Raw genomic sequence first — 20334 nt, 5'->3', positions numbered from 1 at the left:
GACCAGCAGAGCACAGCACTACTGCTTGAAAGGTTTACACCAATATAGTTACATGTTAGTGCTGGAGAAGGTGCAGTCACCAGTAGCTTAATGGTAGAGCATCTGCTTTGCATGCAGAAGTCCCCAGGTTCAATCCCTGGCGTCTCCAGGAAAGACTGGAAATCCTGGAGAGCATTTGCTAGCAAGTGACAACACTGAGCTAAATACCGTATTTTTTGCTCTATAAGACTCACTTTTTCCTTCCTAAAAAGTAAGGGGAAATGTGTGTGCGTCTTATGGAGCGAATGCAGGCTGCGCAGCTATCCCAGAAGCCAGAACAGCAAGAGGGATTGCTGCTTTCACTGCACAGCGATCCCTCTTGCTGTTCTGGCTTCTGAGATTCAGAATTTGTTTGTTTTGTTTTCCTCCTCCAAAAACTAGGTGCGTCTTGTGGTCTAGTGCATCTTATAGAGGGAAAAATACGGTAGATCAATGGTCTGACTCAGTATAAGGCAGCTTCCTATGTTGCCCCCAAATGTGTTTTTATTCACTTGTTTTTTGTCACCCTGAGCACCTTGGAGTGGGTGGGCGGGATACAAATTTAATAAATAAACTGTTGGGTCATCTGCTTGCTGCAGGAGCCTGGGATATGCTTTACCTCAGCTGTGTTCGTAAGAGTTTAGAATGGAATTGGTTTATTCAGAAAAAGGAGGCAAACTGGAAGCATCCGGGAAACAAGTATCTAAAGAGTTACATTGATTGCTTCATGATAAATGTCCTGTCTCTATAAGCCAAGTTTACCTTAGCTCAGGGAATGTGATCCAATCAGACCAACATTACAAAAAAGTGCCCCCTCTCAATGAGGGCGGTCCTATTAGTCAAGAGTCTACATTTATCTACACTGGCTAAAGGATTGCATATGCATTTGGGCTCCACAAAGGAAAGGAAGAAGAGTATCCTGACAAGGCAGGAATCCACCACACCCTGCCAAGTAGTATCCTGGCTACACTAGTCCATAGGAAAAGGCATGGGGGCACATATTCAGTCTGAAACAGGTTTTGAAGCTTTTGTTTAAAGAGGTATATAAACTCTGGGCTTCAAAGCCCATGTTGTTCTATTGCAGCAGTTCCATCCCGACTATGGTCTGTCCCATTAGCAGCTGTGGAACTGTAGTCCTGGCACTGGGTGGAGAATGCCTCAGGTTGTTTGTTGTGGCTTGTGGCTGAGGTTTCTGGTTGGGGTGGCTGAGGTTTCTGTGCAATAAATACAATCGCCTGTGTGTGAGGTAATTAATAATAATAAAAAGGCTGGATTCAGCAAGAGTCATAAAATTACACAGCAGAGTCATAAAATTACAAAATTGTGCAGCACAGTGAAGCATGAGGAGCACAGGTTGCAGACACTTTAAATATCCCATTTAGTCTGCTTACAGTGCTTCCCTTCTCCATTCCTCTTGCAATGAACAGACCATAGCATTCATAAATTTAAATGCTTTGCTTAAAAGCTCCAGCAAAAAGCAGCAGCAAGAAGAACATAGGCAGAAATATTGGGTTTGCAAAATACGGAAAAATTCTTCTGAACACATGGTCTTAACTTGAATCAGTCGAGCCAAGACATATTGCCTGGTTGGCGCCACATGGTGGAACAGAATGAAGAAAGGTTCACTTCCTCCTTCACTAAATATGAGGGGTGTGACTTAATTGAGTCTAGCAATACAGTTCAGTGATCTTAACCCCTTCATGCATTAATTAGCCCTAAGCTTGCTAGTGATATTTGACTGCAATTTCCCAGAGTTTCTGGGTTGTGGAGTATCCTGGGGTCAGGATACACAGGCGGCGTCCATTTTAGGTGCATCCAACTGATGCACAATTGCCAATGTGCAGGTCCTTTTTGGCCCAGAAGAAGGCGGGATGGGGGGAGACAGGGGCAAGGAGCCTCTCCTTGGCAAATGCATGTTCCTCTCACAGTCATCAGTTATGCATGATTCTGATGAGTGCATATCCTCCAATATTTCTCTGATGGAAATAGGGACATCCAGTGTGGTGTAGTGGTTAAGAGCGGTAGTCTCGTAATCTGGTGAACCGGGTTCGATTCCCCGCTCCTCCACATGCAGCTGCTGGGTGACCTTGGGCTCATCACACTTCTTTGAAGTCTCTCAGCCCCACTCACCTCACAGAGTGTTTGTTGTGGGGGAGGAAGGGAAAGGAGAATGTTAGCCACTTTGAGACTCCTTAGGGTAGTGATAAAGTGGGGTATCAAATCCAAACTCTTCTTCTTCAGTGCTATTTTTCTAGAAAAACAGGTGCTGAAATTCACCTCAGGAATCGAAGGTTTGTTTATGATTAATATAGTATTGTAAATCCTCCAATATTCCTTAAAGAGCCTAGAAATTTCAACAGGATCCCTATGGGGGGTGTCTATCTGCACATATCAAATGAATCATGGCGGCAACACAGCATGAAAGGCCAGTCTTTCCTCCCAAAATGACTATCAAGGTCTCATCATGGATACAGATGGGTACCTGCATCAAAAGTGCCATGTGTGTGGCTCTTTGTGTACAAATCCCAGAAGGGTAGCAGAAACAACAACAAAAAGTCCTATGGCACATTAAAGATTAACAAAGAACTTGAAGGTGCCACAAGATCCTTTGTTGTATTTGCATACTGTGCCCTTTCTCACACAACTGTCTATAGGATGCATTCAGATCATTTTTCTGCCATGTGTGCGTGGAGTTTTGTTTTGCTTTTTAAGGTGTTTAGGTGTTGCAAACTCCCTCTTCCTCTTAGCAGCTGAAGTTTCGGTCTCTGGTGAAGTCACTGATAATCCCAATAGTTCTCCAAGTGCCTACAAGAGCACATAGCAAAAACAAAGCAGCAGACACCAGATTAATGTCGCATAAGAAGAAGCGGGGGCGGGGGGGGGCGCATTCCACTGGGAAAACTCACAAGATTCCTGCTTCCAACAGACAGGTATTAGTTCTTCTTTTTCATCTCCCAATAAATGTGGTGTTATAAGAAGTAACCTTTATGAAAGGAGAGAAGCCCTTCACGTTCCTTGGTCTTTAAACTGCCAGTGCATTGCAGCCCTCGCTTAAACCTCCAGGGAAGGTGCTATGAAATCAATGCTGTCATTAAAGTGTTTGGGAGGTCCAGAAGGAAATAAAGAAGGGAAAAACAAGGGAACTTAAAAACAAACCCTAAGGATGAATTGGGTAAACGCTATATTTGGAACATTTGCTGAGATTTCCATAAGGTTGCCATGGAATATGCATGCATTAAAAATGCATCTTAAAAGAACAGATCTCTTTGGCAAATGCATGCATTGCTCTTATAGCTTCCCTTGCAGTTTTAGTTTATAAATTTTAAAATATGCCACCCCAATGAGATCATTTTTTTTAGCCACTTTGTCTTCTCCAGTACCTACTTTAAAAATGGCTTTTTGGCTACCACCCAATGATTTCTCTGCTTTCCTTTCACCCAGCTGAATCTTCTTACATTTTTTTTAAAAGAGGAAATGTATACAGTACATCTGAATATTTTGCATACTTTCCCATGCATTTAGAAAATGATGGTATAGCACTATTTTAACCAAAATGAAAAAATTCTAACACTTCCTTTCCCTCCCACAAATAATTTTAGTTTGCATTTGTTTGATGTAGAATTATGATCCTAAATTAGAATGGTCTATGCACCCATGTAGCATTGTAAAAACCGTCAATGAAGAGTTGTAAGAGGGGAAGTCCAGCCAGATGGGCGGGGTATAACTATCAAGTTGTTATTATTATTATTATTATTATTATTATTATTATTATTATTATTATTATTGCCAATGCAAGTCCTACTCAGAGTAGACCCACTGAAATTTATAGGCATGTTAGTCATGCTCATTGATTTCAATGGATTTACTCTGAGTAGGACCCTATTGCATTACAGGATGTCCTTGTGCAGGTTTCTAGTAGTGGGATCTGTTAGTTGAATCTGTCTCATACTTTATGCATTTTGACATTGATTGACATAACAATTGACCTGGCATGTTTCTGTTAGAGAAAAAATAAAAACAAGCAGAAATTATTGTATAACTTCTGCATACAAAGAACCTGGGTAGCTGCCTTATCCTGAGTCAAAACACTGTTCCATCAAGCTCAGCAGAGTCTCAAATTACTTGCAGAAGCTCTTCTGACATCAACCCCAAACATTCTTACTCTCTCAGGCATTTGGAGAGAACCAGCGAGACTTTTAAAAAAAATTGCAGGGTTTTATACTGTTCTGTGCTTCTTTAAAATATACTTTTAATTGTTGGTTTAACTGACATGTATTTTTGCAACTGATGTTAATTTTATGATGTTCTGGAAACTACCCAGGGATTACTGTGATTATTTATTTATCTATGCATACACCACACTTTTATTAAGCCTGTGAACAACTTACATTATTGCAGGATCAATAAAACATCAGTAAGAAAATATCAATAAAAAGTGCTGGACAATCTACACATCTAGATAATAGAATACATGGTACCAGGGATCTTTATGCAAAGACATCTCATTTCCCACTGGAAGCTGAAATGGAGGGGTTCCTGGGGCCTTTTTTTGGAAAGTCCCTCCTTGTTCAAGGAGGCTACTGACAGGACAGGCAGGGGTCAAGAAGGGAAATCTGTTGAAATGGTATGTGGCAGAGCTGGCCCAGCTATAGGGCAGGATGAGACCACTGCTTCGGGCAGCAGATGCCTCCGTGGGTGCCCCACCATTGGCACTGATTTTGGTCCAGTAGCAGATGCAGCAGCGGCAGGAGTAGGTAGATGGTGGCGGCAGGGCAAAGCAGCCCCTTCCGTTTTGCCAACAAGCTGCCCTGGTATGTGATATTGTTCCTTTCTTGGCAAACCTTCATAAAGGAACTCCTGACAGCCACTGCCAGGAGGCTGTTATGTACATGCTGGATAGATCATTCCTGGAAGGGACACAAGGCATACAATTGGCCTCTGTATTGTTGGTGCATGTTGTTCTCCTCTGAATTGCCTGCAATCAATTGCAGAGATGCAAAGAACTGCAAGCTCTCAGGAGAGATCAAATGCCATTTGATAAGTTGCAAGGGATTTGGCGACATCTTGACGCCAGGTGATAAATTTGTATGTTACTAGAACTGCAAGCTCCTTGGCCCTGGCTTCGCAAGTTCTCCCTTCTTCCTGTTCTCATGATGGCAATTCAGCCATGGCATACGTAATATTAGCAGGGCTGCTGCCATGGTAGACCTATCAGAAGCACAAATCTGCTCTGAACATGGTCCGAGCTCATTTCCAAGGCCACACCTACACAGCAGCAGAACCAAGACTTCGTGTTTCTTTCTCTGTGCTGCCTTGCTGTTCTCTTATCTCATTTCATTTCACTGCCCTGCGTGTTTGTGTGAGTGAACACCACTGGACACACTGCGAGTCTCTTGTTTGTAAAAAAATAAAATAAAAAATAAATGTTGTTGTTGTTACTACAATTATACCATTTTTGTTTGATGACTGGGAGATTGAGAATTCAAGTAATTTTTTAAAATGCTAATCTGTCAATTCTACAACAACTAACCCTCATGAACAGCTGATGGACGTCACAGGGTAATTATGCTGAGAGGAAAGGAGAGATGTGCTGGGACGTATATTTCTTTTTGACCAGTATGAGCTGGAAACTTGGTAATACAGGTGCATAGTAGGAAGTTGGTTTAAAGGCTGATGCTCTGAAACAAGAATGTCATATAAAAATACTGTATTGGCCTGAATATAAGCCTCACTTTCCCCCAAATTCCGAGCGTGAAACGTTAAAGTGCAGCTTATATTCGCAACCTTACTAAAATTGGCTTGGAGCAGGCTCGTTCCCAGATGTTGCTTGGTTTCGGCTGGACCGGCTCCCAAGATGGCAGTGTGGCGAGGGGGTCCCTGAGAGGGAGTCAGAAGGCGGCGAGGAGCAGGGAGGGAGGGAGGAGCGTGGATGAGAGAGCGAGAAGGTCTGCTAGGAGGAGGAACAGGAGATGCAGCCGGTCTGCTGCGACTGGCACTAGCCCACCGAGGTGCCTGGCTTTAGCCCACCGAGGGGCATGTGAGTCCCAACTGCCGCTGCCACTCTCTGCCCGTACCACCTGAGAAGGGGTGTGTGCTCATACTTATAGCTTGATTGGACCTAGGGACATTTATTGTGTATGTGTACAAACTGCCATTGGGCGGATAGATTGCAGAACTCGATTGTAGTGATTGTAAGGTGTGCAAATGATAGTGACCAAATCACAAACTCCATGATTAGGTGTGATATAGCTCACCAAAAATCTGCCACAGAGCCTAGGTTCCTGTGTTTTTTGTGAAACCTAGACTGGAGCTGTTCTAGGGAACTGGAACACGTAAGACACTGAGCCTGGATCAAGACACATCAAAGAAGCATTTCATAAAAGTATTCTAAACTTTGTATGAGAAATCGGGTTGGCAAAAACAGAACTCCACAGCGCCACCTGGTGTCACAGTGTTAGACAGCATATAAAGCGCTTTTACTTTGCCAATGTAGCCGAGTCCTGATTCCCGCCCCGCCCCCCGCCTTAGCAATACAATAATAATTATTTGTTGCTGTTAAATCAACTTTCATCTTTTTTTTCTTTTTTCCCCTTGGCATTTTGGTAAAAAAAAGTGATTCCATGTGATTTGCCCCCCCCCCCCGCCTGCCTTCAAAAGCCGTCCGCGATAGCGGGAAGCGCTTCCCTGCTATCCCGGACTGCTTTTAAAATGCTGGTGGTGGGGAGCAAAGCCTTTCGGCCCCCGCCGGCCTTCCTGGACCTCTTCTGAAGGCCGGAGGGGGGGAAAGGCTTTGCTCCCCACCACCAGCATTTAAAAGAGGTCCCCGGAGATTTCCCTATGGGCTTTCTTCTTGCGAAGCAAGCCCATAGGGAAATTCGTCTTGCGAAGCGCCTCCAAAACAGAAAACCCTTTCGTCTTGCGGGTTTTCCGTCTTGCAAGGCATTTGTCTTGCGGGGTACCACTGTATCACATAGCTGACTAAGGGTTTAGGCTGAAGTTATTAAATACAAACAAATTCTATGTTGGGGAGGCAAGCACACTCTTGTACATGCTCATGCTATTTATTCATTTCTGAGGCTCATGATTCTTAATTGTGTCTCCTCCTATACAACTTAAAATACTTAGGTTGTGTCACATTTTGATTGGGCACAATATTGGCAGCACATTTTCCTTCTCAGTAATACAACTGGCAAGAGCCTTGTCTTATACCTTTTAAAAAAACAAAACCAGCCCACCAGAATATGGCTCATTGTATGATACTGAGTACACAACTCTGACACACTTTTAATCAAAGAGGTAGCCAGCTAGCCATGGCTTACACCAGAAATAAGACAGCAGTCCAGCAGCAGTTTAAAGCTAGCAAGTGTAACAATATGCTTTTGTGGGTTACTAAGAATGACGCATCTAGTGAAGTGGAGTCTAGCCCAAGACAGTTCATGCCACGGTATTTTTAAGAGACTAGTACTGTTTGTTTTGTTATAATGTTCAAGCAGCACTATGATCTGCTTGACAATGTCATCGTGAGGATAAGAAGATTGTAAAACACATTGGTTAACTTAAAATGCTGTTACAAAAAGTAGAATGGTGCAGGTAATGGTTCAGATAATGGTTCAGAGCCTACATGCAGGCAAGCCTGTCCTATCACACAGCCACATATTGGATTGCCAAAGGCCAACATGTAAGGTCCAATGTCTGTAAACATGACCAGATTCTATTCATCTTTTGTTCTTTAGGCTGCTGTGAGCGCATGTCAGGACACTAATACAGTGGTGCCTCGCAAGACGAAAATAATTCGTTCCGCGAGTCTTTTCGTCTTGCGATGTTTTTCGTCTTGCGAAGCACAGTCCGTCGCAACTGCGCCTCTTCAAGCGGCTTTAAAAAAAAAGCGCAAGACGTTTTCATCTTGTGAAGCAAGCCCATAGGGAAATTCGTCTAGCGAAGCAACGCAAAACCGAAAAACCCTTTCGTCTAGCAAGTTTTCCGTCTTGCGAGGCGTTCGTCTTGCAGGGCACCACTGTACAGTCGTACCTTGTTTTGCGGCCGGGATCCGTTCCAGAGCCCCGGCTGCTAGCTGAAAAGGACGCAGGGCAAAATGCCACATCTGTGCATGGAACGGTTTGTGCTTCCATGCATGCGCAAGCAACAAACCTAGAAGTAACCCATTCCGGTACTTCCGGGTTTAACGTGGACGTTCACCAGAATGGACGCTAGACAAGGCGGACGGTCATGGAGGTATTACTGTACCCATTAAAAATCTCCACTCCTGCAAATGGTGGTCTAAGAACAAGGCACTCCCCCACGACACACGGGTAAGCATGGAAGGGGAGACCATGCCTCAAAGTATGGCACCTGCACTTACTCCAACTCCCCCAAGGAAAGAAAGACGTGGAAAGCACTCAAGGCCACAGAGTATCTCCCACCAGAATAGGGACAAAATGTGCATTGGCTTAACATCACTACCTTATCTGCGAGGCCGCAGGAGTATTCCTTGTACAAGGGGATATAGGGTAAATCTGTACTGTGCAAAAACAGAGGCCCTGGTGGCCGCTATAACCCCACTGCAAACAAACTTCCGCTACATCCCAGGGAAAGCAACGAGGAGCACAATAGCAGACTCGTCTTTGGGTATTGCCACTGCTGGCCAAACAGTAAGGACTCTCATGCATGCAGGATATGAACCAGGGCATAAGGAACAGAACTGAAACTACAGAGCAACTCCCTACTGTAGAAAAGATGAGCAACGTTGCAAATGGCTACCTTGTGTTCTACAACTGGTGCAGTTGGAATGGAGACCCTGGGAGCTTTTCATTGGGAGATGAAGGACAAAGATGAGATATGCAGACTGTAAGAATCCCTAGGTGATATGACACTCTTCCCCATATTCACTCACGTAACAGCGCCACCTGCCCGCAATGAGCATCTAGTCATCACTGTTCTCATGTTTCTCTTGTCGCTCCACAAGCATCCAGGCAGCTGTTCTCTACCTTTTTCCCTGCCAAGGACTCAAGGCAGCTTACAGATAAAAATGGTGGCCCTGCAAAAACAAATTAGACATGAGCTTGCAGTATCTCCAAATCTGGGAGAGTTGTGTACTGCCATTAACCAAATGAAAAACAAAAAAGTCTTCGAACTTGATGGGATACCTGCCAAAGTCTTCAAAGTGAACAGAATTGAACTTACTACACACAAGCTCATCTGAAAAATATGGGCGAGAGAAGAGATCCCAGCAGACTTTAGGGATGCCAAAATTATCAATCTTTTTTTTAAAAAAAGGTGATAGAATGTATCATGCAAATATTGAGGCATCTCTTTATTAACAAATTATTGAAGGATCTTAGCAAACCTTCTCCTAACTATATCTGAGGGCACCCTTCCTGAATCCCAAAATGGTTTTTGAACTTCTAGGAGGGGACAGAGGGTATGATTTTCACTGCTCGGCAGTTTCAAGAAAAATGCAGAGAGCAAGCCCAACCCCTGTATATGGTGTTTATTGACCTAAGGCCTTCGACACTGTAAATCATAATGGAATGTCCTCTCCCTTGAAAACGTCCTCAAGGAATGTCCTCGCCTTGAAAAATACACACAAGAGACTGCAGGTGGGTGGTGGAACCAAAAGGGTTAATACCTAAGAGGGTCTGTAGAGCTGGAAGCATCTTTCAGATATTTGGGGCCTATGTTGTTTAGGGTTTATAATAAAATTGCATGTTAAAGTTGCATGCTTTGGCAGACTTGCCAAAACAAAAACGTCTGTTGCAGGTGCTGAAAACAACATGGTGATGGCACTTGCCTAATATTAATTGGCAGGGCGTTTCAGAGTGTAGGTGCAGAATGGTTATTATGTGGCACGTAGAAGTGCCAGCTGCACAGATCGAAGCCGTCAAATGGGCGTAGATGGGGTAAGGCGATCCTTCAAGCAAACTGGTCCCAAGCTGTTGAAGGCTTTATATACTAATAATAACACCTTGAATTTGACCTAGTAACAAACCAGCAGCCAGTACAGATCTCTGAGCAGAGGTGTAATATGCTGACAGGGTCTCACTCCTGTTACCAGTCGTGCAGCATTCTGCACTAACTGCAGTTTCCAGACCAAGCACAAGGGAAGCCTTACATAGAGTTCATTGACGAAATCAAATCTTTAACGGTGCCTGGACTACTACTGTACTGTGGTCAAGTCCAGCAATGGCTGTAGCTGTTGTACCAGCCAAACTGACAAAAGACATTTCTAGTTCTTACATTCAGACATTACTGAAATATTTGTCACTGCAGATTTGCTTCAAGTATCTGTCATATCATGAGAAACCATCAACCTGCCTGTATAAGGCCCACTGTTAGAATCACATCCATAACTTGAAGTTGCACTACTTTCTTGCTTTTTCCAAAGCCTCTAGTTAATGGATTAGTTACCTTTTTACCCAGGCCCTTAGAATAATTTGTTTTCCTGGCGGGTGGTATTTTTATTCTTTTCTCCCTTCAGTCCCACAGCTCCAACGCATACACCAATGTGGCTTAATCTGTAGCAGCAGAGTTGTCAGGGGTTTAGGAGCAGAGGCAAGGGCAAGGGAGGAAACAGAGAGCGAAGGGGAGGAGGCAGAAGAAAAGATGAGTGATGACGACGACCCGAGATCTCCTAGTCTTTCCAGTGAATCAGAGGATTCACAGAAAGGAGCACCAGTGGCCAGGGCAAGGGGGGAGTCTAGGGGGGCACCCCAGGAAGATAGAGCCAGAGGGGACTCAGGGGGGAGCAGCTGGAAATCGGGACCAACGTCACCGCCAGGGAGCAGGGAAGAGGATGGGAGCCAGGGGGGAAGCGCTGGCAGCTCACCACAGGAGGGAGGGCATGAGTCAGGAGTGGCCACACCTCCATCGGGGAGCGAAGAAACGGTTAAGAGGAAAGTGGAAGGTTGGGCGCGCGCGCCAAGTTCAAATGCAGAGGAAGGCGGCGCAGTAAGCAGCCCCGAAAGGGAGCCAGGTCCTAAAGCCCGGCGCAAGGAGGCAGGAGGGTCCGGGTCAGCGTCAGAAGAATCCCGGAAGGAAGAAACCCCGGGGGGTAGAGGGACCCAGAGGAGGACAGTCAGGCGGAAAAGGTGGAGCAAGGCTAGGATATTAAGTTGGTGCACACGGGGCGGAGACTCAGACGGAGCTTCGCCGATCTAGCTACTAGACGTAGAGTTGCGCGCAGCAGCGTGAGAATGGAAACTGTAATTCAATAAAGACTTTTACTTAATGATCGCTGGCTAGCGTGATCCTCTGTGAGCTAGGATCTTCAAGCAGCTCTGACAAGAGTGATAGACTCTGTTGCAAGCTCTGTGTGTATTATTGTCAGCTGTGCCTCCAGTGACAAAAGCTGGTTCCCAAAGCGTCTGCAGACTGTATGCTTGCTCCTTCAAGGGGAGTACAACCGTCTCCAGGACAGGCAACTGGCTAATTTCTCAGACACGGGTGTTACATATGTAAAAGACAATCAGAAACTGGAGGTGTACAGTGGTTGTGTACACACTCCCATTTACTCCCATGTGCTCCTGTTGCTGGTTTGGGAAGTGGTGTACACACATACCAGCTTCAATCCAAATAAAGAAACAGAACAACCTAGTTGTATTTTAAGCCAATAACATGCCTTGCATCCAAACAAAGCATTGAATTGGATATTAGTTTAGATGCTGCTTTTTAAAAAGGCAACAATATCTGAAATGGTTCATATAGTTTCCATTGGATCTAAAAAAGAATTCAGTACATATCAGAAGTCTGCTACCTGCCAATGCAATTCATCCAATAAAAAGGTATTATTAGAATGAAGCACAAAGACTCCTTTGTAAATGAATGACAGTTTTATTATGCACACAGCTAAAAACAAAAGTAGAGAGGTCCCCTCACACTTTAAAACTTTTTGGTTAACCTAAACTGTTCATCACCATCTGTAAAAGAGTAGATTGGGATAAAAACTTGTGTTATTTGGCTGTTATTATGCATGTATTGCCTAAACACCAGCTTCTGGGCTAGGATATTTCATTATTTATCTGCAAACTGTTGTTGTATGCTGAAATAATTTAATAAAAATAAAAAACACTATAAAAAGGTATTATTTGGAACATTTTGGATATTGCCTGTCCTAGGGATCAACAGACAGTATTTCTCCAAAATTGGAAACTAACAAGGGATGTTGTAGACCTTGGGTCTGAGTTGAAAGGTGTCAGCAGAGCAGCTTCTTAGTTTAAAAATGGGGTTCTTTACCTATGTTTCAGGGGATCTGCACCCAAAAAATACTTTTTTCTCCCAATGCTGTAAATAAATTTTGTATGCATATTTTGTGTTTAGTGTTTGTGCATATATGTGTTTGTGTATATTTTTTCTGGGGAGGGGGGTCCATAGCTTTCATCAAGTTCTCAGAAGAGCCCATGACCCAAACATGGTTAAGAGCCACTGGTTTAAAAGAAACATGGCAGCATTACCTAATCTCAGCAAGCAAGGATATTTTAGTTTGCCTGAATGAAAGCCTCCCAATTCTCTAATGGCCTAACCCCGACTCGTTTTTCAGGATGGCTCCGATGCCTTCCAACATGCCTCCTGCCAAGCAGGAAATCAGCAAATGTGAAGCTTTTCTCGCCCATTGTATCTGCGCTGACAGCTTCACCTGCCGAACTGCTGCTTGTCGTGACGCAGCTTTTAAATGCCAACACAGCCCCGGCGGGCGGGGAGGGGAGAGTGAGAGAGAGAAAGGGGAAAAAGCCCTGACAAGAGCACAAGCTCCATTGCCGCTGAAAGGAAGGCGGCGCGCGTTACATAACCTGGTGCGGCCGCGCAAAGGGAGCAGCAGTGCAGCTGGAATCAAGCCGGCGCTTTATCCGCTGCAGGGACAGCGCAGATTCGAAAGGGAGGGCGACAAATTTCAGGGGCAATCTTATTAAGCCAACTTGCTGCGGAAGGAGCCCAGTGGATTTTTTTTTAAAAGACAATTTTCAAGTCAATTACAAAACAGCAAGAACCGCCTATGAATCATAACATACCAGAAAGTGGGGTGGGGGCGTTAAGTCCCATTTAACTTATTGCGATTTTCTTCGGGGTAAATATACACGGGGGATGTTTCGCCGACAGCCCGCCATTTCCAGGGCACGGGCAGCAGCAGCGGCTCTCCAACGCCTTTCCCACGAACTCTCGTCATGGGTGACGGAAAGGAGAAGCGGTAGCGGCGGGCGCTTCGCTGCCATTTTGCGCATCCTTGCGCTTTTTTATGGCAGGGGAGACGGAGAAGCCGCATCCTGCACTGAACCGAACGGGGAGGCTCGGAGCGCGTCACGTGCCCCAGAGCCTTTTCCGCGGAGTTCAAGTACCCGGATGCCGGAACTACATTACCCGTCAGGCCCCTGACGCCTCTACGCCTGCCGCTCGCCGTCCAGGCCGGAAGGACTTGGTGGCGCCGTGACCTCCGGAGCTTCCTTCTTTCCGAGCCAAGCCCCGGCTGAGGTAAGACACGAAACTGGCCTCGGGAGCGTATCCGTGTCCATCGGGGCCGCGGCGGCACCCCGCCGGCCATCTATGGCCGGCATCGACCTCCGCTTCCCATGGCCGGTTTCGCGGCGGGGAACATTTCGCGCTTCTTTTCGTGCGGCTCCCATGAACGATTCGCTTCCCGCTGCCGGGCGAGCCTGGATTTTCCTTTGGCTGCCGAGGCCACGAGCAGCGGAGGATGGGCTCCGACGGGAGACCGAGCTCGAGGGGAACAGGCGGAGGGGGATATTTCTGTCCTCGTGATTTTGTGTTTTAAAAAATGTCTGTAACGGCAGCCATTCAGGGCGATCTCTCAGAACAGAATAGAATAACACAGAGGATTCTTAAGATATATGAAACTCCTGCTGTCACAAATATTTTTCTTCTACTCCGTTTTAGTCAAAGGCCCTGTTGCATTTTTTAAATAAGCTAACTTTCATATTGCAAGTCTTTAAGCTTGAGGTCCATATACCAAGAATAACTTTGTGCAGAAAGCAGTACTGTATGAGTTGCAAACATTATCATTGAAAAACTTTCAAAAGAACATAAAAACACTGGGGTATGTGTTTGTGTGTGTTTAACCTGTACTGTGCTGTGTGAGACCATGACTATAGAGGAGAAAGTAATTTCCCATACAAAAAAGCTGCATCTCAAACTTTGGCATTTGAGAGGGCTTTGAGAAACCATAAATAGTGCATTAGATTGATAGGAACGCTGTGTGTGAGATCTAGAAATACAGTTAAAATACTTGTGATATAGAAAACAAGCACACTAGATACTGAAAGTGTTTTAAACTGAAAGATGGGTGGGATAGAGACCCATACTGTACTAAAGAATCTACACTAGAGACAGCTGCATTTTCTAAATAAGCATCCTAATAACTATTTATTTTCAGGTTCACAATGGGCCGTGTAATCAGAGGTCAAAGAAAAGGTGCGGGGTCAGTGTTCAGAGCCCATGTGAAGCACAGGAAAGGCGCAGCAAAGCTGAGAGCTGTAGACTTTGCTGAAAGGCATGGCTATATCAAAGGCATTGTAAAGGCAAGTACCAAGTTGTTTGGATGATCTGTTTCTATTCTTGTAACTTACGTTTTAAGAAATCATAATCCCTTTTTCCCTAATAAGAGTAGTTATTAGCAGTTTATACAGTCAAGAGAACTAGTGCAGCCAGTATTATTTTGTTATGCATACTTTTGTGAAATTCTAAAGTACAAAATTTCTGAAACGATTTGATGTTTTTAAGATTGACACAGTATGTATTAATACGATGCATGTTTATATTTGTATTTTATCATTTTGATGAATCTGGTAGTATGTTGAATGTGGGTTATGTAAATATTAACATCTACATGAAACCACTGTCAGCAGTATGCAAATCATACTGTCTTGTTTCCATTTAATAATACCATGGAGGCTATTGAAGTCAGTGTCTGGAGGCAGTCTAGGGGGCAGTGAGAACAAACAAGTTGAGGTTGAGACCCAGACAAGACTTGAGGTACTGACTGTTGGTAAGGAAATAAACTGCATCATGACATGGTTTATAACTTACCTTGGATGGGGAATTCTGCAGTGGCCCCCATATCTCCAAAACTCAGTCAGTAACCTGTGCTCTGACAGGCTCCAACATTGCAGGTCTTAAGAAAAATCCTAAAGTCACACTATATTTTCTTAACGGTTTTGTTGTGCTGATGGTTGATAACAATAGAAAAATGAGATGGTAGGGAAGAAGGTAAGTGCATACCAATAAGGTAGTTCTGAAAAATATTTAAGCTTGCTTGAGAGCAAGACAACAATAGGCTTCCATTTAAAAGGCAATGGCAGAGTTGAAAAGCACTGAGGCTAAGGGACAAAACTTCTGATTGATTTAGGGGAGGATTGCCTTTATTCCAACTTTGCTTAACCTCAGCCATTCCCAAATGGAAAATATGTGGAAATGAGGCAGCTCATAAGTTATTACCTAGTAGGGCTAAGCTGTTATCTCAAATGCCTGGCCTTTTGATCTGGAAAGTGCATGTAATTCACTGAGTATATTGGCAGTGTTGCTAACTATCTGAAATTATAAGATTCTTAAACTGTATTTATATTTCAATAGGATATAATTCACGATCCTGGTCGAGGAGCTCCTCTTGCCAAGGTTGTTTTCCGTGATCCGTACAGGTTTAAGAAACGCACAGAATTGTTCATTGCAGCCGAGGGCATTCATACTGGGCAGTTTGTTTACTGTGGCAAGAAAGGTGAGTAAAGACAATAAACAGTTGTGCATATTTTTGGAAATAGTTAGGTAACTTGAAAATGTAGATTTCAAGAGAGGTGGCACATTAGAGTGATACTGCAGCTCTAAAAAATGTTTTTCATGTGTACAAATCTTTTAGCTCAGCTCAACATTGGCAATGTCCTGCCCGTTGGTACTATGCCAGAAGGCACTATTGTCTGCTGTCTTGAAGAGAAGCCAGGTGATCGTGGTAAACTGGCCCGTGCTTCTGGGAACTATGCCACAGTTATCTCCCACAATCCTGAAACCAAAAAAACCAGAGTGAAGCTGCCTTCTGGGTCCAAGAAGGTGATCTCCTCTGCAAACAGAGCAGTTGTTGGTAAGTGTTGCCTTATATATATGCTAGGTTTTATGCCTTATAAGCTGAAGTGTTTGTAGTTTAAGGACACTGCAGTACTTGCAGAATCTGGATTGTAGAGGTGTTCTGGCGCTTCCAACTAATAACACTTCGAAAAAGGGCTTAACATGGAGGAGGTTTTCTGCAAAACTCAACCGAATTGGCTATTTACTACAACAGCAATCCATGATATCACCATTTTACTAACTTTCTTATACTAATTTAAGGCCTGTAGTGAAAGAGAAGAACATGACCATGACTGATTATTTGGAGCTTAAGATTTTCCAACTGTCTAGTCAAGCAAATTCATTGGGGAGTCTTTTATGTTCTTTATTGAATAATTGTGACTTTGAGTTGGCAGCTGGGTGTCTTAAAAGAGAATTTTTTAAAGCATATATTATTTTGCATTGAGTCTGACCTCTTTAGTCTCTGTTGACAGCAGAAGGGCATTGTTGATAGACAAATGGGCATATTGCATTGCAAGAATGAGAAGGTGATTAAGCCCCTGACATTGTTGCATTCTTATTGGTGTCTTGGTATTTGTCACTATAGCTGCTTGTAAGCACTTAAGAAATTAGAATCCAGTCTTTAAAAATGACATTGCACAAAATGTGTTCTGTGTCATTATTTAATACTGTGTTGCCACAGCAGTGGTCACCAACCTCTTATTTTTTTCCCTCTTTTTTTGCCCTGGGCACATTTGGAATTTAAAAAAAAAAGGTTTACTGCAAATTATCCAAATATACAATAATGAAGAAATATACAGAAACGGGAAAGTGTATAACTAATAACAATCATAACAGCATAAATATAATACAGCTACAGGTAATCACATAATATTCCACTTTTAGCTTTTCTTTGTGGATTACACAAATTTGGAATTTTGAGAGTGCCATGGACATTACTTCCTCTGGTCGCTTTTTTCCTGCCCACCCAAAAAGCGAACATAGACAAACTTCCACTTTTCCAGGTGGTCTGGATAAAATCATTCAGCAGAATTAAAACAGATCCTCTTGAATCTGCATGGTTTTACATGGTCTCCCCCCCCCCCCAAGCATTGTCAAATTTTAGCTTAAAAAGGTAGACTTCACAGAATCATTGCTTGCCAGCACCGGGAAATCATTGATCCATTGCATGAATCATGATTTTTACATAGTACGACAACAAAATCACAGAATACATCTGTGATCTGGTTATGTGTGGATAGATAATGGTTTTGATGGAGTCCCTATAAACAATGGGGTTCTGTGTTTTGAATCCATGTTTCTGCACCATGGTGACACTAGAAAGTACTAGATGTGACGTTCATTCAATGGAGACTGATGCAGTATGTGATAATATGGTGGTAAGAGAACCTGTAGGAAAAACTTTTAATTTCAAGACATTTACATTTACTCAGGTTTCTTAATTCATTGTCTTCGGACTTCACTTTTCAGTCTTATTTTTCTTCCTCCAGGCTAGATTGCTTCACTTTCCCTACTTACCCTCACAAGTCACTCTGCTTCTGATCAGGGGCCAACCTGAGCCTTAGAATGCACATAGTGCTGAAAGAGTGAGTGGGAAAGGTCCTACCACTTCTTCCTTTAGCCTTGATGTGGGAGGTGGTGGCTGTGTTCTGAGATCTATGGGTATAAGACAGTATACAAATAATAATTGCCACCCCTGCCACCTTATAACAGAGTCTAAGAGACTTGTGGGCAGCCTCAAGGGCACACATTAGCATCCTCAGTGCTGCAGTCTTATTTAGAAGTCTGATCACAGTACTAAATATGGAAGGTTCAAATATTTTTACCAAAGTGAACTGTGAGACAATATGAAAGCATTTCCCAGAAGCAAAGCAAATGGAAAGTTTCGAATGAAATAATTTGGTAAACATTGTCTATTGCTACTATTAGTGCTGAGCACTTGGAAGGCCTACAAAGAGCATAACTAACCATGTTTAATGGGAACAGTTAAAGCGCTAATACTGTTTTTGGAAAATAATAACAGGGGAAATCTCTTGCAAAAAATCTTCCAGGTATTGTTGCTGGTGGTGGTCGTATTGACAAACCTATCTTGAAAGCTGGACGGGCTTACCACAAATACAAGGCAAAGAGAAACTGCTGGCCACGTGTCCGTGGTGTAGCTATGAACGTAAGTCTTTCTTGCACCTGCTTCCTCTGGTTACTTAACCTGCTACCTTGATACACTGATGGTGGTTCGCAGTTTTAAGAAGTAATCTATTTTAGTGACATTAGACAAGGAAAATGGAATGGAGAGGGAGAAGAAATGTGATCAGACCTGGCTAGTGACTGCTTCATAGTATGGAGAATACAGTTCCACAAGGATAGGAACCAACAGGTAGCTGGTTCCAACAAAGATAGGGGATTGGACTGGTTCCTCCTGCAGATGAAGCCAGATAAAATGGCTGCTAATGGAGATAGTGCTAATATGCCCTAAGTGTCCATCCACGTTTTCTTTACAACCAATACATTAATGAAGCAAGCTAAGTTTTAAGGCTTGTAATTCAATATATATATCTGTAGTGGTGCTGTCCCCATAACAAATGTTTAAAAAAATCAGCATTCAGTTCAAAGGTAAAACAAGCTAAGTTGTTAAATCAAAGCAGAATGTAACACCTTCACTTTGTAGCATTTCCTGAAGGTCATCAAATCACGCCTTTTATCTAAGCAAACTATGCAGATGGAGCTTAGTGATAAACTTTGTTGCTGGTATCTCTCTCCCCCCCTTTTTTTTTTGTATTGGAAATAATTTCCTGCCTTATTTTTTACTCTGGTTGCTGCTTTTCTTTCATAGCCTGTTGAACATCCCTTTGGTGGTGGTAACCATCAGCACATTGGTAAGCCTTCAACCATCCGGAGAGATGCTCCAGCTGGTCGCAAGGTTGGTCTCATTGCGGCCCGTCGTACTGGCAGACTGCGTGGAACAAAGACCGTGCAGGAGAAGGAGAACTAAATACTCAGTTCAATATATTCATAAAGAAATAAATGCCACCTTTTGTTCAAAACTGGTACAATGTGTGTGAGAGGCATTTTCTTTTTAGTTTTAACAGTTTGTCTAAACATTTTATAGATGTGTAAATGGTCCTGAAATTTTAATCACCTTACAAAGGAACTGTTTTAGATTGTGTATGAAGTTGTCCAGATAGCTCAAGTATCTGGTATACCAGTTTGAGAACAGGAAGCAGGACTTTGGGCCTTTCGTCTGATCCAGCAGGTCTTTGTGCTCTTTCATCAAGCTTCAGGAAGGCAAGATCTCAAACTTGGTTCTTAGTACACAATGCAACATTCTTCCACTTTGTTATATAGCAAAGACATGTCAAATGGGAGTAGAAAGAGTGTGATATGCTTAGATTAATGGCAAAATAGAATCCTTTAAACAGTTCTATAATGCTGAACAAAATGTTAGGTATGTTTAAGGCACTTATAATCTGCTTGTGTAATAGGACCTTCCTCTCCCCTTTACTCCCTGGCACACTATAAATTTCTCCAGAGGGTTGGGGGTACACACAAGTGGAAGAAGTCCTGTTCCATGAGCAGAACGGTTTGCAGTGTTGTATACAAAAGCCCAGTTTTGTCTTAAAGAAGCCTGTTTAATAAGGACCAAAACTATGCAGCTGCACCCAAGGGTCTTTTGGCAAACTTGGGAGGAGGGTGTCTCTCCCTCCAAAAGCCGTTTGACATGGTCAGCTGTTCAAGGAAAGAGGGATAGTCAAAGCAGCCCATATCCAAATAGTGGAGAGATGTTTTGATGGTACATCAGTTTCCCTAGAATGTCATTTTGGGCTGCTTGGAACATGGCTCAAAGGACTGCATCCAGAGTTAAGGCTACTGCTTATACAATATATTTTCCAGCTTCCCCACCTTTTTTCTTGTGACAGCTCTCACAGCAGCAGCACAACATGAGAAAGATTGCTACAGCAGGTGCAAGTAGAAGTTCCTGCTTTCCATTTAATGGAAAGACTGAAGTGAACTCCTGTTCTGTAGTCTGCTTTGCCCCATACCATGTAAATAGCATAAGGATTTACCGGTGCCCTAAGTACATTGTGCAAATATAGAGAAAACAAGTTTCAATGTTTAGTAGATGCAATAGTTTTCAGAGGACCACAGATAGTAAAAGCGACGCTGTGGGAGCATACATTTTCTAGACACTTAACAGACTTCTTGCTTTGCATGATGTTATCACGAGCATGCTGTATTTTGCTGATAAACGAGGTGGAGGGAAGA

At 43.3% G+C, this 20334-nt stretch overlaps 1 protein-coding gene and 1 long non-coding RNA gene across 2 annotated transcripts; one reads left to right on the top strand and one right to left on the bottom strand.

Moving 5' to 3' along the window:
* Window positions 1-1260: 1260 nt before the first annotated feature.
* On the bottom strand, window positions 1261-13157 carry LOC310704691. Its single transcript, XR_014524953.1, has 5 exons — window positions 13020-13157; window positions 8624-9052; window positions 8047-8593; window positions 7059-7791; window positions 1261-6458 (listed from the first exon to the last, which is right to left on the bottom strand). It is a non-coding gene; the product is annotated as an uncharacterized lncRNA (long non-coding RNA).
* On the top strand, window positions 12324-19124 carry RPL8 (ribosomal protein L8). The gene is made up of 6 exons (XM_083498475.1): window positions 12324-13476; window positions 14396-14540; window positions 15592-15733; window positions 15872-16090; window positions 18126-18241; window positions 18905-19124. Exons 2-6 carry the CDS (start codon window positions 14403-14405, stop codon window positions 19061-19063), a joined length of 774 nt encoding a protein of 257 aa, XP_083354601.1. The 5' UTR covers window positions 12324-13476; window positions 14396-14402; the 3' UTR covers window positions 19064-19124.
* The last annotated feature ends 1210 nt before the right edge of the window (window positions 19125-20334 follow it).

This window comes from Podarcis liolepis (genome assembly GCF_965112155.1).
Source record: "Podarcis liolepis genome assembly, chromosome: 4".
Lineage (NCBI taxonomy): Eukaryota > Metazoa > Chordata > Lepidosauria > Squamata > Lacertidae > Podarcis > Podarcis liolepis.
This window is presented reverse-complemented; position numbering and strand designations above follow the sequence as displayed.

Bases quoted from the DNA above. Each gene is read 5' to 3' on its own strand.
- RPL8 (XM_083498475.1), top strand. From the start codon at position 14,403: ATGGGCCGTGTAATCAGAGGTCAAAGAAAAGGTGCGGGGTCAGTGTTC. The intron at 15,734-15,871 runs GTGAGTAAAGAC...CAAATCTTTTAG, and splicing joins TGTTTACTGTGGCAAGAAAG to CTCAGCTCAACATTGGCAAT. The intron at 16,091-18,125 runs GTAAGTGTTGCC...AAAATCTTCCAG, and splicing joins TGCAAACAGAGCAGTTGTTG to GTATTGTTGCTGGTGGTGGT.